This window comes from Homalodisca vitripennis, chromosome 8 (genome assembly GCF_021130785.1).
Source record: "Homalodisca vitripennis isolate AUS2020 chromosome 8, UT_GWSS_2.1, whole genome shotgun sequence".
NCBI classification, from domain to species: Eukaryota; Metazoa; Arthropoda; class Insecta; order Hemiptera; family Cicadellidae; genus Homalodisca; species Homalodisca vitripennis.
Genome location: NC_060214.1, coordinates 57,260,946 through 57,288,470, shown reverse-complemented (window position 1 = coordinate 57,288,470; position 27,525 = coordinate 57,260,946). Strand labels below are relative to the sequence as shown.

The 27,525-nt window shown below is 32.7% G+C and overlaps 1 protein-coding gene across 1 annotated transcript; it reads right to left on the bottom strand.

Annotated features, from left to right (window-relative positions):
- Nucleotides 1-630: 630 nt before the first annotated feature.
- Nucleotides 631-27,187, bottom strand: LOC124367620 (carboxypeptidase M-like). The gene is made up of 9 exons (XM_046824583.1): nt 27,091-27,187; nt 19,076-19,270; nt 18,135-18,262; nt 16,424-16,578; nt 14,332-14,498; nt 11,123-11,269; nt 7,109-7,227; nt 5,900-6,082; nt 631-5,276 (listed from the first exon to the last, which is right to left on the bottom strand). Exons 2-9 carry the CDS (start codon nt 19,251-19,253, stop codon nt 4,974-4,976), a joined length of 1,380 nt encoding a protein of 459 aa, XP_046680539.1. The 5' UTR covers nt 19,254-19,270; nt 27,091-27,187; the 3' UTR covers nt 631-4,973.
- Nucleotides 27,188-27,525: the final 338 nt, after the last annotated feature.

Genomic DNA, 27,525 nt, shown 5'->3' with positions numbered 1-27,525 from the left:
TAAAAACCACATACAGACAGCTAGACGGAAAACTAAAGGTTTTAGGACATACCTGCATATGAAGTTTTTTGCTCATTTTAATGTCTAGAACAAAATACAGACATATTGGGACATCTTTAGTAAACACCCTGTATAAAAGTAATGTAAAACCAAGTTTACAGCTTAAAAATAACCGTGCTTGCTTCGTAGTCCACCTTGAAATTTTTGGACTTGTTTCAGTTTGCTTCAAATTACTCCAAAAGGAAGGCTAGCAGAAAATGTTGAGCTGTTTGGTAAATTACACCAGGGCTCACCACACAAAGACTTCAACACTGCTTAGTTTTATATTGCTGGTATACATCTGATCAACAAACCTAGGAATTTAAAAATTTGTTTTTATACAAAATTGGACTTTTCTGTGTCTATGTTGACTTGTATTATATAGTAAAATTTGCAGAACATAGAGTTTATAGAGAAACAAACATTTTATTTTAAAATGATATAGTTTCTTATGATAACTGTTCAAATTAGTGTTTGAAGGAACGTTTAAATAGTTCTGGTCCTTTTTCTATTATTAAACTAAATTCGTTATATTTTCAAACTTAATAAAATTCAACTCTGAGAAACAGGAAGTGATGAAAAACGGACATGTAGTATTAGTATTATTTTATTCTTTCAGTAAACAATGTGATAAAATTCATGTCAGTAAAAAATTGTTACAACTAAATTAGATCTAATCTACACATAATTAAAGCCTTTAAAATTACACACACACACACACACACACACACACACACACACACACACACACACACACTCTGTTCAGCATTTCTTAATATTAGTTTACATATTTCTTACATGTTATGAAAGATCTTACTAATAATGAGATTTAGGATGAGCTTAATATTAGGGCCGTAAACTGTACAAGCATTTTACAAAAGCCTTTTACAGTGTATAATGTATATAAGTTGTGTGCATTATTTTATCTGTGACTGGACCACGCAAAATGTTCTATTATCTAAAACATACAACTACCAATTAAAATTATTTCCTAGAATTGTACTATAACTGTGTAAGTAACTATTACATAGCTGAAAGTAGATGAACAGCTGTTGGTGGTTCATATCGTATGCTGTAAAAACATGTGATAAGTAACATTCTTTATAAGTATTATGCACTACAGATATATGGTGTTCAAATGCAACGGATTCAGAAAAAAGTTATATAAAAGATATACTGTACCCGTTTTATATATTTTTGTGGTGCTTAGTCTGAATCAACTAATTGTCTGCCACCTTTGTGGAGGTTTGGAAAACACAGAGAAAATCGAGGTAAAACCGTAAATCGTAGCACTTTTGCCTCTTTATTGTTAAAATAAGGCGTATTTAATAAAATAGTTCTACGTAAAAAAATGATGAATAAATCTCTTAAATTCTCACTGTACTTTTGTTTATCAGACATTGGGTGCCATTGTAAGAGCGCATTGTAAAAAGGCAAATTCTTGAACTTTCGTTGAAAACGAAAAGAAATATACAAAGTTTTTGATAACATTCTTTACATTGGAGGAAGTTTAATCTCCTTTGAAATCAAAGAAGATTAAACTTCCTTAAAAATTGTAGGCATAAATTAGTTAAATTCAAGTTGTTCAAGTGATATAGCAAAATTTAAAAAGTACAGTTGTCCTTTTGCCTTCCAGTCTTCAGTACTTTGGCATCAATCTGTCTCAGATGATTTATTTTCATAATTTCGTAATGCAAATGTTTTTTGGAAAATTCCCCCAAATGCCCCATTTTACATGGGTAAAACCTTTAACTTAATCCATTGCTCAGGACCTATGCTTAAAGTTGAAAAATAAAATTACTTCAACACAAAACTGCATTTATTATAGTAATATTTTCTGTTTTCTTGAGATTCCTATTGTTTTTGAGATGGCAAACGATAAATTGGGCTTCAGAACCCCAAATAACATAAAAAACTGGTGAGAAATCTTTTACATTATTTTTCTTTGGAAAATAACTATATTACTGTACTAGCTGTATTACTCAACACATGGTTTGTAAGTTCAGTTTGTAACAAAACATAACTAACAAATAGAAGAATATTATAAAAATATTGGCTATTTATCTTTAACAACCACTCATTTCTAAAGCGCTCTCACCTTTACATACTATAATATCCTAACATTAACAACTTTCACTCTACTATCATTATTATAGGCAATTCTATGATTAACAACGTACAAGTACAGTAAATGATTACTTGAAGACTTAACTACTGTTACATGATCCTCTGACTTAATAACTGTACAATATTTACAAATATACTATTATACAATTTACTATTATAACTCACTAATTAACAAATTTTGTACTGGTTTTATATTTATTTTGTACTAATCTTAACTTATAACTCTTGTAATTTTTGGTGATAGTTACAAAAATAACTTATAGTCTTCATTTTGTCTTCATGTTGGAGGTACTAAGACTTAGAACTCTTGGATCTTATTGTTACGCTTGGGTATTTCCAAGGTATTAGTAAAGAATAAGTACTGATAATTAAAAATTTCTCTAAGGTACAGACACTTGAAGGGTTATAATTCACAGAAAATGAATATGCATTACATTTTGATTTTGATAGAAATGTTTGAAACTTTTTGCTATGAAGACATTTTATAGAAGATTAAGTTCACAAACATTGTGTTTGTTACAATACTTGTACCTAAGTATAATCTTTGATTGTATAAGTTACACAGGACATAAATCATTTGTATGGAAAATGCGTACTGAGATCTGGAGGAATATTAGAGATATTTCTGAAGGTCAACATTAAGGCTGAACTATATAACTTTGATTGTTACCATTCAAATATTTACTACTTGAGCCTCTCAGTGCAGAGAGGGCAGTCCGAGCTCTTACTTTACCGTACTTCAATCTACAGCATTTTATTAGTTATCTCTTGTGTAACTAATACAATCAGTTTAGGCAAAGGTATTTTCTTACCATCTCCATCGTAATGTAGAAGTCACCTGACCAGAATGTGTTTCCTCGACTATCATCGCAAGCATAACTATGAGTGTGAGCTTTTGTCAATTACCTGTTTCAGTTTCAACTCGCCTTTTCAGTTAAGGAGTTTTGAGTAGAAATAGCAGATTTTAGCTACAAAACACTTCTAACTTAGGACAGGATGGAGTTGGTAGGAAAATACCTCTGCCCAAGCTGAGTACTACATTTTGATAAACGTCTTGTTTGATGACTTATCTTTCAAGTTCGATAACACAATCAAAGATATAATACAAGCTTATACCTTAATGTAAGTAAGATAGTTTTGCTTTTTTTAACAGTATGGCCATCTCTAGCGTGATGACTGTTTTCAAGATAACACGATATTTCTTAAGATCTCATAATGTAGAATGTGGCATTTCTTGAAATAGAATATCCAACAAGCTCTCAAAAACAATTTAATTTACCATACCTTTATTTCAATGACAAAAACTCAATTGCAGTCAATTTATTTTATGAAATCCATAAAGAACCTTTTCTTAGGGACTAAAAAGTCTTATATAATAATTTTGAAGGAGCATTGGAGCATTACAGACACTCTACAATCGGCCATCAGCGGTTTAACATGTTCTATGTATGTGCCAATTGTTTTATGTGAAACAATCTAGTTTATGCAATTTATGTCGATTTTATCAGTGAATTTGAGAATACCATTATAACTCTAGAGCAAATTTCTAAGTTGAGCACAAACAAACTGTGAATGCTCCCTTGGTCCCAAAGTTACCCACTCAAACTTTAGCTGAAATTAAAATTTGATTAGAATAAATCAGAAGAGTTTGTTATCTCTGAATTTCTGTAGTTTCTCAGGGTACCATCATGTTCTTTTTTTATTCAAAATCTACATAGAAAATCTTCAAACGTTTTTAACTTGCCTTTCGCAACTTTTATGCAGGTCTTATCCATACGGAATTTATAATTGACAAACTGAGCTGGCAGTGAAATTTATATTTACAAATTATTATGGATACATTGCTCACGATTAGATGTGACAGTATAACTAATTTTTGTACTATTCAGATGAGATGTATTATAATTGTATACTTTTTTTAGACGTAGCTAATCTGGTTACAAACAAAAGTATACAGTTATGATAAATGCAGTTTGCTTCTAACTCTGAACTCAGTTCTGTCACTTTAGTTACTACACTGACATCAATATAGATAACTATTGACAAGGAAGAATCTTTACAAAAATGGAGAGTTTTGAAGTTCTTTGTCACAGACTGACAGTATCAACTGATACGGAAGGAATTTCAAAGCCCGATTTAGATATATCTCAGGTTCTTTTCGCTAATGCTTTTGATGAAGCAAGAGATTAATAAAAGGAAGTTCACTCCTAACTCTGAACTCAGTCCTGTTACTTCAGTTAATAGTCTACACTGACATCAATAACTGGAAACAAGGAAGTATCTTTACGAAACTCGTTAGAATACATTCAAAGATGTTCAGTTTATACCAGACATGGTGTTTTGCATATTTCAAATGATGTGATCTGCTGCAACACAACAGTTATTTTCTTTCATTTTCATAGAACTGTATTAAGCAAAAATTTATAGGACAGAAAAGAAAATGTACAAGAATAAAGTAAAATAAAAAAAGAAAAAATAAGTACATAAGAGAACCACACCAGTCACTAAAGTTTAACTAAGGGAGTCGATTTTGGCTATTGGCTGGAAATGAATTTGCACATTATTCACATATTACTCTTATCTCTTTTAATATTCAAGGAGGATTTGCTGGAGTCTTTTCCTTGACCTTCCAGACTCCCTATGTGACCATCTTGGTTTTTTCACAATTCCCATTTTGTTTACCATTCTGGTAATACAAAACAAATAACTTGATCACTTTTAATATCACAACCAAACTCTTACTAGGCCTAGATATGTAAAAAAGTAATTTTTAGTTTGAGATTTTCAATAAAAACATTCTATATAGTTTAACGATTCGTGAAAAATACTACAAATAAACATACTACTAGTACCCAGTTAGGGAAAATATTGGCCTCAACATCACTTGTCGCAGCCAAGTCTAAGACGTCGTCCTTCTCTGTGGTCTCTGTGTTGTACGAGTATGTTGGCGTAGTGAGGTTGACTGTGGTGACAGTCCTCAATGTTGAGGTAGTGGTCTTGGTGCCTGGGCGAATCAAAGTGATGTTTACTATCATCGGCCACTCATCCTCTGATGTTGGATTCTTCGTTATAATAGGCTGTTCTTTGGTTTCAAATCCTTTCGCCTCCACCTGTTGCCAATACAATAATTGAGTAAGTCATGACCACAATAAGAAATTAGTTTTAACAGTGAATAGTTAATTGTAAGTTTGTTGGATTAGAGGACACACTCTGCAGTTGCCATTTTCTGGAATTGTTCTTGTTCTTGTTCTGGGTAATTTCAATTGAGTTGTAGTGAAGTACTCATTTCGCCTCCACCTGTTGCCAATACAATAATTGAGTAACTACTGACCACGAATAATAAATTAGTTTTAACAGACTACGTTAATTGTAAGTTTGTTGGATTAGAGGACACACTCTGCACCTGTCATTTTCTGGAATTGTTTTTCTTCTTTTGGGTAATTCCAATTGAGTTATTGTGAGGTACTCCTGGTCTGCGAAATTCCATTAAGCTCTTATGCCCACGAATTAGTAAACACATAAGGATAGAGAAACGTCGGCCATATTGGAACATACAATATAACATGACACAACAAAAGTATTATCCAATAGTTAATTAACTTATTCATGTTATGTGTAAGTGCTGTTTTAGTATCAGGTTTAGTTTGAATCGACCAGAAATTTACGACAGTTATATGTTCATCATTATTTCCGGAATGTTACTGTATAGCATACTATTCAAAACATGTCTTACTTGAAACATGTAGACCGGGCTGTCCATCAAGAGTCTCCAGAATTCTCCTCTGGATGTGGTATGAAACACGGCTGATTCTCTTCCTCTGATTCTGATTGTTGCTTTCGGAACAGGATTTCCTACTTCGTCTATCACAAGTCCTCTCACCCCCATTCTGACTGCGCCCAAGTACGCTAGTATTGGCTGAAAACATCAGAACTTTTATGAAGTATGGATATTTTCAAAGACTGATTGTTCTTTCACATTATTTATCCTTTTTATACCGAGTCGTTTTATATAACATTGTACAAAACTACTCTTATTTGTTTGATTCCAGCCTTAAGCTTAAGCAGGTTGTGATGGTTACATTCCAGCTGATAAATGGCTGATAACAACAGTAAGGAATCTTCAAGATCTGATAACTAGATCTATTCATATCATGGACCCAAAAAGTACATGTAAAATTTCAATACAATCGGTTGAATAGTTTACGCGTGAAAGTAAAATACAAACAGTCACTTTTATGAAGCATAGATATTTTCGAAGACTGATTGTTCTTTTACCTTATTCATCCTTTTTACCCCGAGTTGTTTTATATATAATTGTACAAAACTACCCTTATATAAATTCCAGCCTTAAGCTTAAGCAGTTGGATGATTACATTTCAGCTGATAAGTGGTTGATAACAACAGTACGGAATCTTCAAGATCTGATGACTAGATCTATTCATACTAGGGACCCTTGCGTGAACGCAAAACATACTAAGTCACTTTCGCATTTATTATTAGGATGTTAATAACATAAACGCAGTACCTAACATGAAAATGTACAGGGTGTGTGACTTTTATGCTATAACAAATGGTTCATCTGACCAGAAATCGTTTCCGATATGCAAACCTATATTTCGGTTCACCTAGGTAAGCCCCCTTCCCCAAAGAAACTATTTAGGAAAAATTTAAATTAAACAAGAATTGTAATATTTGTATAGTTCCCCAAAATGATGAGTAAATCTCTGAAAACCATTTATGGAAAAAATAAATAAACATAAACATATTTGTAACTCATACATGTTATGAATATAATAAAAACAACTAAAACTTTTTTCAATATAAGATAATTGTTTTTAATAACGTAATCGACTAAATTCGGTTTTATAATACCCTCTCGACTGAAAATATCCGGTTACTCATAATAGTATTACAAACAATGGAGTGTGGTCAACAATGTTACCTCTTTATTTGCATCCCAAAAATCTGGCAAGTCCTCAGGAAAGGGATACTTGTGACAGGATATCTGAAAAGAGACTTCCATACACCCATGTGCTATGTAATTGAAGTCCATCATACTGCCTGCAATCAAAGTTTGATCAGTAACATTCATATAATAGCGGAGAAACACTTACAATATTTTAAATTCAGAATAGAAGTATTATCCTCTAACATTTAACACGCTTAGGACTCAATCTACAAGAAAGACACAACGTTTCAAAGATTGGAATCAATCATCTTCTTCAAGTAGGCCTATCAAATATATTCAGGTAAAAGGGTAAGTATACACAAAATAAAAATAAAAAATAAAAGTTCAAACCCATACTATGACTTTGAGATCTAGAACAAAGAGATAGGACTGAAGGCGTCTACCCTTTCCCCTTTCAGTCGTAACTCAGGAATACAACCACCATATGGTGTGTCAACTTCATTAACTTTAAAACTTGTATGTAATAATAAAAAAAGCAAAACACAAAGTATTAAAACTAAACTACAGAATACAGGTCACAATAGGCCTGCATTTACCGACCTACAACTGAGAGTCACAATATGATGGTTGTGATTCCTGACTACAGAAATCCATCATACTGGATGGAGCGTATCACAACGCTCTGGTATGATATGTTTATTGCAACCCAGTTTGTAATTATGTGTTAGGTTAGTTATTTACCTGAAGAAGAGATCAGATTGCAGATCTCGAAACTTAGTGTTACTGATCACTGAATGTCCGGAAATATCATGTTTCCTTCACAATATTTCCATCCTCAAAAACAAATAAAACAAATGTGGAGCAGAATTTTCAATTTACAGAGAAGAGGAAACAAACTTACCCTTGTTCTTTTAAGTAATTTAATCCGAAAAATTGATTTTGTAGAATTCCTAATCTTTTTATATGATATTTAAAAGTTCTACCCCAACATTGGATTGCGTATTGTAGTGTAAAATGAATCAAAGCAAAGTATAAGGTTTTCAACAATTTTCCACAACAAAAGTTTTTTTAGGAAATACAATTTTTAATGCAAGGTCGTCAAAAACATCACCAATGTATTTGAAATTATCCTCTTACTCTATGCAATACCAATTTAAAATTTCAACAGTGCAATATTTTTCGTGGTATTTTAACGGTTCAGTAAATTTAAATTCTTTAAAATGAAAATTAAATTTTGCCTTGCTTACATTCACCTTCATTTTATTTCCATAGCACTAGTTATTTCTTAAATTTCTTACATCATCAGACATACAACTCTAGACTCTCATAAGAGCATGCAGAATACAAAAAAACATCACCCACAAATGTGTTTATTTAAAAAAAAATTGCCCTTGCAACAAGTCATTCATGAAAATTAGAAAAAGAGTTGCAGACAAAACTGAACCTTGTGAGACTCCAGCCTCTATGATTAGAGTGCGCTTAATGAATTAGTAAGTTTTTAAACGTTGCTTGCGATTTGTAAGGAAACTTCTGAACATCTACACAAATTTAATGTGATTTATGTAGAAGTATCTTATGATTTAACGGCTCAAAAGCTTATTTAAAGTCTACAAACAAACCTGTGATTTTATTTTTATTACTAATACTGTTGTAGATGACATTTGAAACCTCTAGTAAAGCTTCCTCAGTAGATCTTACCTTCTTACAACCATACTGTTTTCCTCTAAAAAAACCACAACTGCCTCAAAAAATAGACTAAACTAATTTCATAATTTTCTCAAAAATTTTAGAGAATAGATGAAAGGTTGATAAGTTAGAGATTTTAAATTTTTAGCGATAGTAATTTTTGTATATATTGATACTACTACGCTTAATTTCAACTGTTCAGAAAAAATACCGCTTTAAAAACTTTAATTTATTATAATTGTTAGGAAGTGAGAAATATCTCGTGCTGTGCTCTGAAACAGAATGACATTAAAACCATGGAATCCGGATGATTTTTAAAATCCATTTAAATATAAAGAGCTTCCTCCTTTATTGCAAGCGGAATATCAAGAAGAATTCAACTTTAGCGACATGAATGGCATTGTAGAGCTACAGGTAATTCAGTTATCAATGATACCTGATTGCGCTGAGATAAGCTATTCATTGATCATCGTCGCTGCTGTTTCTGATTATGAGATAATTTCTTTTACCAAATTCTATCCTTTCAACAACTTTTTCACACTTCACGACTTTTGTTACTTTCCACTGCATTGGGCTATCTTCTTGACAATCATTTTAGAATAGTGTTTATTCTTTTTAAGGTATATTTCATCCGATACTTCTTTATAAAAACTGTTTATGATTGAAAAGGTTACTATCGTATGGCATTTGTTTCAAAATTGTATAAACCTTTTTTTAACTTATTAATCAGTTCGGTAGTTGCCCATAGCCTACGAGATTTCGCTTTACTTAGCTTATTATTATTAGTTGTATTTAACGTACTGCTATTAACAAAATCAGTTAAAAATTCATGAAATCAATTAAACCAAACCTTTAAATTGTTTATTCCATAGAATTTTCCAAAACCACAAGCCTGAAATTGGTTATTTAGTGAAATATAACCAATTTTAATAGGTTCAGTTAAATTTTCCCTACACTCTGAAAACTTTATTTTTAAACCTAAAACGCAATGATCAGTTAGATTAATATAAAAAACTTTGCTTTGAAAATGGTTTAGAAACTTATGTCTCACAAAAATATGGTCCAACAGCACAAGTAGAATTTGTAATTCGTGTTGCCTTATTTATAAACCGAGCAAAACCGTGCCTATGCAAAAGAGCTTTGTATATAGCTGGTTATCCATTAGGATATCAATATTGATATCTCCAACAATAACTATATTATTAGCCAAATTAGGCAGATTTCCTCCTAATTAGATGAAAAAATGTGTTCCATGAAGCTGTGTAATCTGTATAAACAGATAACATTGAAGAGAGACTTTTCACATTTGATTTTTGATACTTTTTGTTAAAATAATTAATACGAAGAAATGTTTATATTTTTCAAATTGCGATGTATATTTTCCGAAGCAGATATAAAGAGTTATAAATAAACAAATATATGCATAATTAGAGATAAGTATTAGTGTTTGAAGGTTTTGAAAGTTCCGTTTTACCCTATATTGTGTAACAGTCAAGGTAAGAATTCTGAGCAAACAGGAATAACCACTATATTCAAACTTCGATCCAAGTTATTTATACCTAAAACTTTCACACCGTTTGTGTAAAAATACAGTAGTTATCAAAATTACTCGTTTTTAATGTTTTTACTTTACATTTACCAAACTTCAACCAGGTACCAATCTGAATATCTTGCGAAATATGTAAGAAACTAATACGAGCAATTTTAGTAATTGAAGAGATGACAATTGAATTGAAGTGATTTGAAGATTAAAGTGTATTATTTGTTTTTGGATGGCCAATAAACTTATTTATGGCATGTGTAAGTACTATTCCGGCACAAATACGATAATTGTCGTGTTACAAACCTATATTATATTGTACAATCCATACATGCATAATGTTTGAATTCTGGTGTTTTAGATTTCTAGGAGTTTATGATTAGCAAAACTGCAAGCGATTGGTCAAATTTCGTCGTCAGGGCTATTGAAATTATTCTGTAAAATGTATGAATTTCCGTGTTTACGTATAAGAACGAATTATGGTATTAAAAAAAAATATTTGCTACACAATGCAGGCTATTCACTGCAGTTTCCAAACAGAGAAAGTAGTTTTCAGAGCCATCTGTATCGTTTAACATAAAGCCTTTTTTAAGTGCATGTTAAATGTACTGTTGCAGACAAGGATTACCACAACAGCAAATAAAAAATTACCCTTACTACTTTATTTCGACTGCACATACTGTACGTGTTCTTCAAAATTAGCAGATGTCATATTTTTCCTTATATGTTGTTTTCAGTAACTACATATACAATATGTTTAATCTTCGTAACATATTCTATTACCTATTTTGTAGTTGTGCTTACAACATTATATTATTTACCTTCGAGCGGCACGTATGAACCACCGGTTTGAACTGCAGGTTCATCGATTCCACCACAAGGGTTTGGAAACAGCATCTTTTCATGTTTGTCAGCGTAAGTGAAGGCTAGATATTTAAAAATATCATCGTCATCAGTAGCGAACTTGTCTGTAAACGAAAGCAAAGAATAAAAAGCGATTTTTGACCAAAGCATCACAATTGCTATTTTAATTTAGCTTAATTAAAATACTAACAATATAGTTTAAAAAAAATCGGAACTATTGTATGGCCATTTCTTCATTAAAAACTTCAAAACTTAAATATTTCCATTCTATCGAGAGCTGAATAGGATAAAAAGGACACTAGAGGGCCATATCGAAATGTTCTAATATTATTCCCTTTTAACCATCAAATACATTGTTAGTCGTACCAAAAAGTCACTTACATTTAGTTACAGTTTTGACCTCCTTTGTTTAGTGAAAATGTTCTACTTAGGTGTGATATTTTTCTAAATAGCTCATTCACGTGTATCTCCAATTTAAAAATAGTTGGCTTTCAAATAGATTTTATAAATGTCTACACGTACAAACGTACGTACGACGGATATTAGCAAACTCAACAGTCTACATTGAACACGTACGTAAATTGTAGTGTCATGTTTAATCATTTGAATTGTCTCGTCTACGAAGAATTCTGACCTAATTGTTTCATGAACCCGAGGAGTTTAAACCATTCCCTTAATTCATGTTCACCGTCTTTTTCTGAGCAAAACTTCCATTTTCACCAATAATAAACACATCCGCTATCTCATACAACCTACTAATCTCCTGATCATATACTTTCAGCAATCATCAATATCGCTAGACTATCAAGGTTTGAAGATTCTAAAAAATATTCCCTTGTACATAAACCTCCACGAGCATGATCTTAAAAAGCATTATAAAATCACTGGAATTTCTCCACCTTCTATAGCACCCACCAATCAGAAGGTTCCCACGTGACGGCGCAAACGCTACAGATAGTCCAAGCGTTCTGTACGCGCGGCCGAGGCTGTACTAGCCATCCACGAAATATTAACCTCACCTACGCACTGCCGTTCATAGATTGATTTAAAAGAACTGATGTACCGGAACACCTTTTATTTGAATATAACCGGGAGACAACTGAATAAATCAGTAGATATTTCAGTTCTTTTCTCTTGGATCAAGGGAAATACCGAAGGAATGGGCTTCAAGGGAAAGTCCGATGTTTTTGGAAAAGACGCTAATGATTTTACCATCTCTTGTTGTAATTATGTGATTGGCAATCCACTCTGTACTGAATGTACATTATATTTAATATTTAACAATATTTCCCTACAGTTTTAAGTAACAATTTCATTATAGTTGAAAAGTAAATTAGCAAATAAAATGAATCAATCATTTGTAGTGAAGTGGTAATATTATGTAGTAATCGTTATGTATGACTAGGAACGACGCAGTAGCTTTATAACTAAGGAATTATGGATGGGATGACATAGCCTCCTTCTTGCTATTGCTTGCTACCCGAGAAGATAGATGTTTCCTTCGTTTTATCGAGGTATACATTTAGATAAATTTATATTTAAACAGTGTAATGCAAAATAAATATTTGAATTTACTACATAAGATGTGAATTGTAACTGATGAGTAAGATTTGAAGTATATTACCTCATAGCTAATCAGTTTTTGGACTTTATGTCCAAGGAAAACAAGTAGGACACAATCCGGGATAATATTGCCATGATGTCCAAGGAGTGGAAAAGAAAATTTGTCTTAGCTTTGAGGTGCTATTAAGAGGGAAATTTTAAATAAATATGCAAAATATTGTAAAGTTTAGGATCGGCTAACAACTCTCTCTCAATAGATCGTTTTTCAAGAAAGTTATTACATTTTCATGTCGGGCAAGTTATATCACAATGTAATTGAAGTAGGTACCCGGCTATAGTTTACAAGTATTGAGTTGAACAAACTATTCCAAATTCGAACGAATTCTGGTATCTGTTTCGTACCCAAAGTTTTTAATTATAACTATGTGGAAAGGTATAATGTAAAGTACTAGAACCTACATCGTGGAGATATTTTTATGGAAGATAAGTCTCCATAAGGGTACAAATTCTAAAAACAAAAACTTAGCATTTAGAAATTGGAAATATAATCATTAATATCATTGTAAAGTATTACGCTATGAGATAGCAGCGAATTGATAACTAAATTTGATTTAGTATAATACTGCACAATATTAATAATTCTTCACTATTTTCTGATTTAGCCTATATTCATTCTTAAATTAAACACTAAATTTTGATATTTCATATTAAATAATGATTTTATATGGTCTAAATTAAAAACCATTAAATTACTTACGCTAAGATAAGTTTTTGGTTAGTAGTCTTAATAATTCGTTAGGTGAAATAATTATAAATATTATACACCTTGAATTGCATATTTTATTAGTAATTTATTGAGCAATATAAGTTGGGCATCTACTAGAAGAAACTAAACATTTACAGATGGGCCAAAGGATTTGCGCGCGGGCCAGCCGACCGTTTGATTATCAGGAGGGGGAGAGGGGCGTCTTTTCCAAGAACATTGGGCATTCCCTTAAAGCCCATCCTTTCGGTATTATCGTGATCCAAGAAGCAATGACTGGAGTATTTATTTATTTATTCAGTTATCTCGTGGTTATATTCAAACAAAAAGGTGTTCCTATAGTTCAGTTATTTTAAATCAATCACAGAATGACGGCGCATGGCTAGGCCAATGTTTTGTTGCTGGTTAGTACAGACTCGGCCGTGCGCACAGATCCCTTGGCCCACCTGTAAGTAGAGGTTAGATAATATTTCAACTTAAATTCCATTGAATTGTTTAAATAAAATAAATCGTACCTTGTTATATATTATATCTGATCCAAGTAACCCTTAATTAGTATTTTTTTAAGAGAGTAAATAACTTATTTTCATTTATACAAATCTTAAATTTCACTTCTCAAGTTTACATGGTGTTAAAGTAGAACCTCTTCTAGCTTTTTTATGAGTAGCTCATTTGAACCTAACACTCAGGATTTTGTTATTTTCCAAATTTAGTAAATTAATTAGAGTTACTTGTTAATTTAGCTTAACTTTTGGCAGCTATTTTTTATTAAATATCTTTAATACTTAATATTCAATAAAAACTAATCAATGCACTTTTGTTTAGTGCGAATATGTGTACCTTCTGGATGATCGTCAAACGGGTAAAACGCAGAAATGGAACCGCCATTGAGTGTGGCTGATAACACAAAAGGGACGTCGTCCATCCATTTTTTCACCGCCAAAGTTTCTTTCTGTGGGGAAGTATTATTGAAGTCCGCATAGAGTATCACGCCATTGCTATTCTCACTGCAAATACACGAGAAATTGTCAAACAACTGCCTCGCTATGTTAATAAATGAAATACTTTATAAATAATTTAAATATTTTGTGTAGCCTACACTTCAGAAAAGGAATGGATTTGAGTTAGTTAGAAAATAACTCAAAGTTTAGATTAAGCTCCATACGGAAGTTTGAGTATGGAACAATTATTTCAGTATTGAGTACACGTACAACTGTATCACAAATAATATCCAAAGCCAAATTTTAGGACATAAAATACACATTTAATAAAGTACTATACTATATACTCCATGAACAGTTTTTCCTCGTCAATCCTTCCTCCATAACTTTGATAGGATCAAAACTATTAGCATATTTCCTCTTTATTGTACTGTGTTTATAAATGGAATTATTATAGTTCAATTATTTTAATGTCAGGAAACAGTACGTAATTTTTGAACACTGTAAATGTAAAAAATACACTTGGCTTACAGGATTGGATTAGCGTCTGTAACTGGTAAATTACACACAATTGGTGTGTTTCTTTTCGAAGCCTCTCTGCTTTTCTGAGGCTGCATGTAAAATTCCTAATCTCCCGGCAAACAAAAGGAAAAATAAATGTACCAGCCTACTTCAATAATTCTCATCCAAAACCCATTGATAGAAATGCAACACAATCGAACTTGATATTGCCAATAAAAAAATGAAGCTTCATAAAAATTGTAGTCAATAGGTCAGTTCATCTCGATATATCTCGCTGTCGGACATACACAAAGGAAATTTGTCCAGTACCTGAGTGATACAAACCATTCACTAACCATTCTCAAGCTTATTTGTTATCTCATGACAGATTTCATGAGTAGACTTGAACTTTATACGTGGACAAGAATGAGTTGTCGATGTTGCATGTCCATACATGGAATTAGGCTAATGACCATTAATATTTGTTATTATGTACTCTGACATAATTTCTCTTTTGTCCACCGAATGCAAGTAAAAATTTCTTTGCATAAGCTACCAATACATTAGGTGACGCGTTGCTCGTTGGGAAGCAATCTAATTACCGGAAATGACGTCGCCGGTCAAAAGGTGTCTTCATGTCATAGCAACCAAACCAGCAATCTCTAGTTTCGCAATTTCTGCTTAGTATTTTGCTGTTTCTTGATCAATCAACAATGTTAATGAAGATACGGCTGTCGTTGTGAAGATATTAAACCATTGCTTAGCAGTGGACAAAAAAAGAGGTTTGATAAGAGGGATAAGTATTGTGACATTGTACTTTTACGAACATTAAGGCAGGAAAACTCAGATGACTTCAAAAACTATCTTAGAATCTTTAAAGTAATTTTATTACCATTTCAGTTTGGTGGAGACCCTCGTTAAGAAGTAAGCCACACAAAGTGTAGTGAATAAACACTGTAGAGCGTCTTGTAGCTTCTCTGAGATTGAAGTGCACATGTGTGGATCTTTAGATGTCACTTATAATGGTGGCTTGATGCCACTCACTAGGAAATCTGGTCGACAAGCGATCTCCAGATTTCCGGCAATTTGGTCGTTTGCCTGGAATATAGGGCGATCTCGTGGTGGTCGAGCAGTCTCAAGATTGCTGGCAATTGGGTCGTTTGCCTGGAATATAGAGTGATTTCATGGCTGCCGAGCAGTCTTAATATTGCTGGAAATTCAATCGACATGGTCCCATAATTGGCGATATTCGGGCAATTTGGTCGCCAGGAATTATATTGCTCGTCGACGAGCAACCGCGTCGCCTAATGTAAATGTAATGTATGAGTAGCTTATGATTGTTTGCCTGTCGGTCTGTCTGCAGGACATCCTAAGAATCAAATTATGTATGGACTTATGTATTATGAATCTTACATCCAGCCTCAGGCAAATTTTGTTACATGACACATCGTGTTGCGTACTAAAGATACATGAGTCTAATCTCTACTCACTTTCCTTCCGATTGTGCTAAATCTGAGCATGCGCTGTACTTCTCCAATAAAGTCTCAAAACCATCAGGATTCATGCTGGGCAGGATGTGCACATGACTATAGTCCAGGATCCTCCTCACCATTTTGTTTTTGTTGTTGTATTCGTTCACCAAGTACTGGTAAATAAACAGGGGTTAATTTAGCAGCAAATAAAATAATGTTAGAACAATGTATTTTTGTAAAATAGAATGATCAAACATTAGTTCTTAAGTAATTTATAAAACTATCTTTAAGTTTCCACATTTCTAATGCTGGGTTCAGGCGACCTGATGCTTGGGGAATTTTCTCTCTCCCTCCCCCCACTCTCTTTCTCTCCACATAAAAATAATACTACCAAAATATACATAATTAAAACTATTTCATTATAAATTTAACATCAGTCTAAATGATCCATAGCTGTATATTTAATAGTTTATTATTTGTTTTAGAGATTAATGTTCATTGAGGATGGCTTAATGCTGAAATACGTCTATGACAAATAAATGTCTTATCAAGGAGTATTTGTTGCCTATATTTTTATTATGTAAGAAGAACAAGGTTTGATTTGTTTTATGTAATACTCACAAGACCATATCCTTTAACCAATATTTTTAAACTTTGAAATAGATATTTCTTTCTGAACTTACATTTACTATATCTGAGTAAAAGATTATCAATACAATGTCAAAAACGTACAACTTTCAATAAAGTTAAACTGTTGTAGTATCACTAGTATAAAGGAATACAACATTTTCCAATATAATTTTCTTATTGATTCAGAATTTTTCACAATTTTTTACTTTGATTCAGAAAGGCCTTTCACAAAATAAAAAAATATATTGGAAAATGTTGTATTCCTTTATACTAGTGATACTGCAATAAACCGTTTTTCCAATGCTCCAAGATTCTACAAGTTAAACTATATTCAGCAAAATTAAACTCAAAACAGCTGCACACTAAAGGTTTAATATCGTATACTACAATAGCTCGTCAAATACATGAACATGATGAGGTAGTGAGTTAAGTTAAAGCATTATACACTGTAATGTGTACTATAAAAAAACTACTTGAAAGCTTTTATTTGTTGTTTTCGTTTTTCACTTAACATGACTTCTTAGATCAAATCAAATTAAATCAGATTTTTATTGCCGGAAAATTATACAACGTATGGCAAAAGTCAAATTTTTACTTTTCATTTATTAAAATTTATGTCATACACAACACAAGAAATCTCATTCAAACATACAATTTTGCAAACTTACCTACATCAATTCATTCACCAATATTCCCACTTCCAGCGACGAATATAGTCAGTCTTTTTAATTGGTGGTCTCCCAATCATGAGCAAAAAACTCGTCATCATTATAAAATGTTTGTGACACTAAAGAGTGTTTCAAACGAATTTTTAACACTTTGAGCATTGGAGTGTTTTTAATTGAATCTGGTAACTTATTGACGAAATGAACACCTGCCTGTGAAGGCAAGCCTGTAGATGGCAACATATCATAAGATATCGGATAACGCAACACTTCAGTTTGTTTTTCTTACCTCCAACACTTAAATGTTACCTTTGTAGTCACCTCACAGGGATATAACCTCCATATTAGTTTTAAAATAAAATTAGAGACAAAACAACTAAAACTCTATAAAATGAATAACATTGATCTACTATAAAAGTAGTACCGTATCGTACCTCTATGAAACGAAGCAAGAGCTCTCTTCCGACTGACTCATTACCATTGACGTTTGCTATCAACTTCACGTGAGGTCTCAGGATTGTGTCAACACCACCTGATATCTTCATCACCCATAGCTGTCTGCCTGTAAGTGTAAAAAGTCTATTTACAAAACAAGAAATCTCTTCCTATAGTCCCTTAGATAATGATTGTGTCAACACCACCTGATATCTTCATCACCCATAGCTGTCTGCCTGTAAGTGTAAAAAGTCTATTTACAAAACAAGAAATCTCTTCCTATAGTCCCTTAGATAATGATTGTGTCAAAACCACCTGATATCTTCATCACCCACAGTTGTTTACCTGTAAGTGTACAACGTCGTATTACAGAATAAGAAATCTCTTCCTATAGCCCCGTAAACAATGATTGTGTCAACACCACCTGATATCTTCATCACCCACAGTTGTTTACCTGTAAGTGTACAACGTCGTATTACAGAATAAGAAATCTCTTCCTATAGCCCCGTAAACAATGATTGTGTCAACACAAACTGTTAGGAGATTTTCACAATTTTAATTATATTGGCAGTATTATCATTATTGGCTTTTTAATTGTTGATAATTCTATATCTGTCAATACTGGTTTATTATTTGACAATTTGACGTAATGCTGTAACTGTCAAATGCTAAAAATCAGTAACACTACGTTTCGAGATCTGCAATCCGATCTCTTCTTCAGGTAAATTTACGTGAAGAAAAGATCAGATTGCAGATCTCGAAACGTAGTGTTACCGATATTTTGTTTCACTGAACGATGCCAAATGTACGGGGAAATCCTGTTTATTTCATAATACTTCCATCGTAAAAAATAAACTTTACACATAAACAGAGAAGGATTAAATGCATATTTAAAATATAATACTCTTAGTACTATAAAACGGTACTGTAGTATGCTCACCTTCATAAGACTCTCCAATGCTGTAGAGGTGCGTAAGATTGGGGTAGGCTTCACTAATGTTTTTTAAGAATGCAGTCATCGTCTTGTAGTTATGATATTCGGAATAGTTCATCTCGAATAATTCGGCTTTGACAGCCATGCAAATCAGGAGAACACATGAACACTTCCACACCAACATTTTGGGTCTGACTAAACCTGTGTGCACACATAATACAAGAGTTACTATCTTTATTATCATCATATCATGTAAGTTTCGGGTCCATCGAGGTTCAATCCTACTCAAAGTAGAAATACTGAAACATTACAAAGTTTTAACCTTTGAGATGCGAATGTCGAGTCCAGCTATTTTTTGCCTTCCGTTTAGTGACGCGTCTGGAATCTGAAAATGTCGGAATCTCTGAAGAAACCCGAACAAGTAGGCGACGAAGAAGCTCAAAATGGACTTTCTACATCGTTCCGACATCCTGTGATTGTTCTTATTGTCTATAGAGGTGACAATTGGCGAGACAATGAGAACACCTATTCGTCTAGGTTACATTTCATTTTGACATCGAAACGATAAAAAATATTTGTGTTCAGCTTTTTTGTCACTGATTTGTTTGGTTCTATTCAGACGGCGGACTCCAGATCCAGGAGTCAAGTCTGTGACAGTGTCAGATGTCAGTCGCTGTACTAAGCGAAAAGTGAAAGCGAAAAGTGGCTGAACTCAAGATTCGCATTGAATAATCCCTCTTGAGATATCTAAACATTTAATGATTATTCAAATATTTAACACAATACCAACTTTATTTAGAAATAAATCAATAGAACAGAGTCACGATTGAACCGACAGGTAGAAAAGTAATAGTTATCGTACTGACGGACACACAGATGGGCGGTCTATTCTTTGACCTTGGACCAAGAAAAACCAACGTACCATTTTCTTGGAACTTTCTATTCAAGAGTTATAGAGTTATCGTATCTGCCGGGTTGTTAATAATGCAGAATAAGTAGCAAAGTATTGAAGCAAAAGCGCTTAATTAGCTAAACAAATTTTAGAAAGTGTAATATTGGTATGCATAAAACGTTGTCACGCACTATGTTTCTTTTTTGCAAATGGCCCACATATAAAATTTTTCCAAATGCAACTTACGGATTAGGTGAACCATAAATTTTACAGAAACTAAATAGGATTGCCACCTATTTGAGTTGTGAGCCTGGCGCGGCCGAAATTCTGGGAATTCGCACAGCCAACTTTTTCCGGTTTTCCCTCCAATTGGTCACAATCACAATGCTCGCGGCGCGGTGGCGGGAAATCGCTCTCAACACTCTTTGAATCCAGTCTTAGTTAAAATAAATTTGAATGCAAATTAAATTTCTAATTATTATTTCAAGTATTTTTCAAATGGAAGTTCTACTGGATAATTTGAAAACCATTAATTTTTTAATGAAATGTCGTAATATTACCTTCATAGTTCTCTGCTCTTGTTTGTTTACTAAAAAATTGCAAAATTACCTACCGGATCACCAAACTACATATTTATGATATGTTATAATAACTCTAATTTTTAAGTTAACGCTTGCAGTTTTTCGCGGATTCGCACACAATTTTCTGTTGGATACTAGATATGTCACAGCTGTGCCCTTTGGGAATTGCGTACCAAACATCAGAGATAAGGGATGGAAACTGATAAATATTCCAATCTCCTTATCCGAAAATAACGTAGTTATGGTAGGAAGGGTTGATTCAATTGAATTTTGTGTTTAGCTCCAGTTCACTTTCTTTTATTGCAGCTTCTGGTATCTGACGCTGTCTTAGACTTATTCTTGGAATCTGGAGTCATGTTCGTATGAAGAGATCGAAAGAAAGTCGGTGACGAGACGAGACAATGAGACTGTCACTACACCTATTTATAGTTGTCTCTGACGTCGAAACGATGAATATATTTCGTTTCGAGCTTCTTCGTTGTCGACTTTCTTTGGATCTATTGGACGAACATGACTCCAGACTCTTTATCCACTTTAGGGTAAATGAACTTCGCATTTAAAGAGCCGTGTTTTGGCTCCCTAAAGTTGGAGAGTGGAACAATGTTTATTTATAAACACCGTAAATGTTCATTTATGAAATATGAAGAATCTTGAAGCATTGGAAAAAGTTTAATTTAATATCAATAGTAAAGTTGTTTTTTCTGAAGTTGCTTGATGATGGAATAATTTATTCTGAAAGGCCTCGCAAGAATAAAATTAATATTGCAAAATGTATATTCATTTACTAGTGATATTAGACCAATGAAATAAATAAATTTAAATTTCTCTGCAACATTCTGCGATATTTGGTTGCAGTCCTCCAGAATTTTCGGTAACTCTAGATTAGACCAGTGAGGAGTAATACTGATGTCAAAGTTTGCAGCCTTCATAATGGAAGCACTTATTGGATACATAACATATTATATCGGATACATATTATTTCAGTGCTCTAAATCATGTTTTAGTCCTCAACATACATTTTAAGCGGAATACTATGGTTCTTATATAACAGTTTTACAAGACCATTTGCATAAACAACAACGTGAATTCATGCTTCTTGAATGTATGAAGGTGAGTCATCTATCCTGTACGCAGCCAGCCATGTAACCCACAATTGGTGTAGGACCGAAAGTCACTAAGCAATAGTACCCTATAATTTTTAAAACAGAGTAAGAGATAACACCTACAGTTCTGAAGTAAGACGATAAATCAGTTTATTTTAAGATTATTCTTAAAATATCATCTTATCTTATAACTTAAACTATACAAATGATTATTACCAGCATAAACTTACAAATAAGTGTCGGTTTCAAACTAATTAAATAACTATCAAATATATTAACACACTGAAAATAGGCTGAATTGTCCTACTACATTGATTGATTTGATCCTTTTTTGGCCTAAACCTAATCTGAGGTAGATTTCGAGATCCAAAACTGAAGAGATACTATTATTAGTAGCCGCCAGTTACTGCTGGACTGATCGTATGTAACCTATGTACCTATGTAACCAACATGATGTGGTTTTGAAGTTTTTGGTATCGAGTTATTACATTACCTTTTCCACAGAAGACAGCCAACCCACTTGACCTTGTTTTTTTTAATTTTTTTATGTTGTTTTGTTAATGGGTGCCCAACCTTCTTTCTAGCATCTGTCCATCCTCAAGGACCACTGGCCTCTGCGAGGGTTTTATCAAGCAGAATAAGGAGAAGAAACGGTGCAGTGCAAGGATGGTGGTACAGACAAAAGTGCTGCTGACACAGCTAGGTTTTTGCTCCAACTTTTAACTCAGATCTTAAAGTCCAACGTCATTGACCTTGCGTCCAACGGCTCTCTCAAACCTGTAACCACTCCTGTAAACCACTACTTACGAGTAAGTCAAGATTCTACGGATGGGATCTATATTTTATCTAACTATTGAATAAAAATAATGGAAAAAGTAAATCTTTCGTCCGTATTCGTAATATCATAGTTTTTACCTAATTCAAAAATGACTCCTACTGACATATGGAGAGATTAAATATTTAGAGTCATAATCGTTTCTTATTGCAAATCATTAAAATAATAAAATGTGTATAATAACCAACTTAACTGTTGACATTATGAAGTGATTTTGTTGAAAGTTGTTATCGCTGGTAACCCGTTATAGCTTATCGTGCTCTTGACCGCTATCGATTTGATAATATCTCTCACTACTTCGGATGTTAAGAAGGAAATTGTGGAAGGCGCGGCACTTTGTGGTGTGGATTGTGGATTGCGCGACATTTTGTGGTGTAAATAGAGAATTGCGCGGCAATTTCGTGGTGAAAATTGAGAATTGCGCGGCATTTTTAGTGTACAGTTTGGCTCTCATTTATATTCATATTTCATAAATAGATAATTTCTTAATAATTTACGAAAGTGAAGAAGAGTGGTGTAAAAAAAGAAAAAAAAAAAAAAAAAAAAAACAACAAGAAACACGTAACTGGGTGGACTCCACTTACGGGATTTCATAGTAAAGGATAGGTCGAGGATAGATGCATGATGTCATAACAAAGATGACTATCGTAACATCCTCTTCATAAGATGAGCAGTATATTATCACTAAAAAAATATTACGGCTCAATCTCTCAGTTTTATAAAGTCATGCAGATTCGAGGACCAATGAAAAAATGTAATAACAGTAGTTTCGATAAAAAAAATACCCAACATTATCTTTAAAGCAATTGTTAAAAAGAATTAAATAGAGAACAATAGTTATCTCCAAGTGGAAGTACTTCTGACATCATGTTTTGATAAAAGATCATGGATTTCTTCCAGGAAGTGTGAACTCATCCTAGTTATCCTAGAAGGAGAATTTATAAAAACATAAAAATTTTAAATAATGAAACCATGCATTTCATGAAGTATAGTAGCTTATGTTGAAAAAAGTATTTAAAAATGTAACTGTTTGAGCGAAAAATCTGTGTAGTAAAGAGTCGGATTTTACTAATTATATTACAAATTAACTAGCACTATAAAAATTAAGCTATCCTGGCAAACTGGCAACAATACAAAACAATAGACCAAGAAATCACAATGAAAACAAATAGTTTCTTCTAAATTAATCTGAACTTCTACTAAATTCTTAGCTAGCCTTAATGAAATGAATCAAATGATTAACACGGTTTTCCACACCCTACAACCATAAAATACGTACATTCGGAAAATATATATATATATATATATATATATATATATATATACATTTTTCAAAACTATCCTATATCATCTAATATAGAGAAAAACTTTAGATATGCTAGTCCATACCAATTAAAAAATAGATAAAAAACTTGGAAAAACAGTTTAACGGAGTAAATCTGCTCAGAAACCTCGTTTCTGTTCCTGTCATCTTGACGAATTTCAGTAGTAACAAGAATAATAAACAAATCCGTTTAAATAAAATTATTGACTGCAAAGCAACATGGCAACATTTTTGTATAGCGAATAGCATGTGCTAAGACATCATTACCAGACAGCAATAACTTACTACGAAAATTGCAATTGCAAAAACATTGCAATTCGAGTTAAAATTGTAAATAGAACAAAAATCAATCAATCCACCATAGTAAGTGAATTTATTACATGTGTTGGTAACTAACTGAAAAATGTTATACAGAGTGAATAAAAAGTCAGGACTACCCCCTCTATATATTTCAAAAGTTTATATAAGGGGATATCATTTAGGTAGTGGTGCAATGTGGAGAGAAAGTTTTATTTCATGATTTTGAAACCATAAAAATGGTCCTTTTTGATTGGGAAAGTAAATTCTCAAATGAAGCATTTAAAATAATGAATTTAAACTACTGATGCTGTAATTAAAAATATTTTTTTACCATCCATTTAATCGATATAATGGTTCTTAAAGTATTTAAAATATATGTACGATGATGCTCTTTTAATGGATAATAGCCTATATTTCTGATAAGATAATTTGAAATGAAGTAATTGGATTCATTGTATTAACCATGTTGTTGGATTGGTAAATTTTCCTTTCCATTACAAGTTTGTTAAATATATAAATTATCTCGATATTTAAATTTAATATAAATTATATAACTTATGATGTATAAAAATGAAGCAGATTCTCCCGTTAGGGGAATGGGCTGAGATTAAGTTAATTTACATTATTTTGGTTATCAGTATAAGTACAAAACACAAAAACTAATAACTGCTAACAAACAGTTTAGCCAACGGTAATATCTAACTTAATACGATTTGCAAAAAACATTATTTTGTTGCCCATGCGAGGTAGTTATTACATATGGTTGAATTGGATTTTGTAGTGGAACTACTCATAAGATCGTTGTAAGCCCTTGTTAATTTTTACGCCCTTATATTTTTGTCACAGCGTTACGGAAGCTACTCATTTTAATGATATAATCAGTGGGAATCCAAACGCTTTTACATTTTGTCAGTGTATACGAGTAGTATAGGATATTTAAACGATGAAGTACAAAACAGTGTCAGATTTTTCCCTGAATGACCTATAAAAATATCAAAAAACTACAAAGCGTTTGGGTACACATTAGTTATATATTTACAATGAGACATCTCTCATAATTATACGACTACAAATAAGTCGTAAAAGTGCATGACTTAACATTGTTCTTATGGGGCCGCAATAAAGATTATCTTTAGTACCAACAACGTAGCCAGCGAGAGAGCCCAAGGGGTCTGGACCCCCCCCCCCCCAAATTGTTAATTACTTGTTTAGTAAACGATTATTATTATTCAAATAATCCAGTATTACTAACATGTACTGCCGAAAGATCTTTTTTAACAAATAAACGGGTTAAGAACATTGTAAAGAACACGGGCCTTACTTTCTGTCCACTATGGGAAAATATTTCTTGTCTGAACCTCCCCTCCCAAATTTTCCTAGCTACGTTCTTGACTAGTACAGCCGGCTCATTGACGTAAAATAGAACACTGTGTTCCAGCTCTATGCACCGAATGTCGAGCCAAGAAAGCAGCGAGCTACGTCAACACAAGTTATTGTCAGATCTTGCAAAACCTGTTCGATAAATACATACGAGATGAGTATATATATCATTGTATATATACAATGATATCTTATTCAATACTCAAATGATACAATTAGTTTATGTGTCCTTCTCATCTTTATTTAGATACGATAAAAATACAATTTTGTTAATTAAAAAGCCTTCAACCTTTACCCTTTAAACCTTCCCTCAGTAAAATTATTACGGATTTGAGCGTTAGCTGTTGTATTGTAATCCGTAATAAAATAGTCCAATGAGATTTTGAGGCTATGTTGCCATGTCGATGTTAAAAATCAGCTGTTTCAAATATGATGCCACTATAGTTACATACTTTCTGCTTGATTTACACTGAAACAAAACAACAGAATAAAATAAAATGTACGTATATTTGTTTACGATAATAGCTGATGATGTTTTAATTGCAAGAAATCAGTAATTTTACAAACATGTCAAATTAGTCCAACATTGTGTGGCGGGGAGTGCGTGGAGGGGGATTTAGATCCACCGGCAACCATCAGACTATTTTAGTACGGACTGCTGTAGTGACTATTTACTCCAAGACCAGCAACAATTATTTAGTTTAGGTTTATTCAAAGAGCAAATCATCTGTGGTGTCAGAATGTTTTCACATAAAATTTGCGTTTCCTAAATCATTCGAAGGACCATTGTAAACTTTCAAATCAAAGCGTATATCACCAAGAATATTTATTATCTCAGTGCCAAAATTGGCTTCAATATTAAATCCAATATGGTCTAGTTGTTCTCCAAATTTCATTCTTTAAAATCAATATTTTTTCGTGACCTTATTTACTTTTCCAAGGATTATTTACATGACAATAAATATAACAATTACTAATCGAGTTTATTTTATAAGTTTGTCTGTAATTCTATTGCATTATTTTTATGGCTTTTAATACAACAGTATTTCAATATTAGCCTACCTGTATCGAACAAAATTAAAAAAAAAGGAATGAATTCGATATGAAAGTGTCATTATTGGGTTCGTAAAAATATTTACTTATCCAAGGATTATTTACATGATAATAAATATAACAATAACTGGTGGAGTCTATTTTAAAAGTTTGTCTGTATGAGTGACACTATTTTTATAGGTTTTAATACTACAGTATATGAATATCAGCCTTACTGTATCGAATAAAATTAAACAATAAATTAATTCGATATGATAGTTATATTATTAGCCTACATTTAGCTTTACTACAAAATAATACGTAATTAATATTTTTCTTAGAGGAAGCAATGATTACTTAGGTTGAGAAAGCCAGTAAAACAGAATAATGGATTCTTTAAATTCATGGGGTTTAAAAATCGACAACAAAACATGCAGTGATAAAGGTGTAACCGAATTCACCTAGTCCTCTATATAAAAAGTCAAAATTATGTAACCAAACTGTTATGACTTTAATTCCCCTTGTACTGGTATTATAAACTATTAATTAATATTTTATGAACGCCAACACTCACATAACACAGATCCAAATCGTAGGAAACTTCCAAACTAACTGTGACTTGAGTCTCTCAACCACTGCCTCGCCGGAAGTTCGATGGTTAGATAAGTTCCGCAATTACCACACTGAGTGTGATAACACAAATGGTTTACCCAGTGATGATAAACATAACAGTTTTTATGTTTATTTTTTTATATCTTATTTTATATCCTATCTGATCTCCTCCTCACATTCCCATTTCCCCAGAGTACAAAAAGGTATGAGTACGCCACACCACACGCTACTATGACACACGGTAAAAATGCAACTTGACTGTACTTAAATTTAATTTTGAGTTTAGCTCCGGATCACGTTCCTTTTATTACAGCGTCTGGTATCTGACACTGTCTCATACTTGACTCTGGAGTCATGTTCGTCTGAAGAGATCCAAAGAAAGTCGATGACGAGAAGC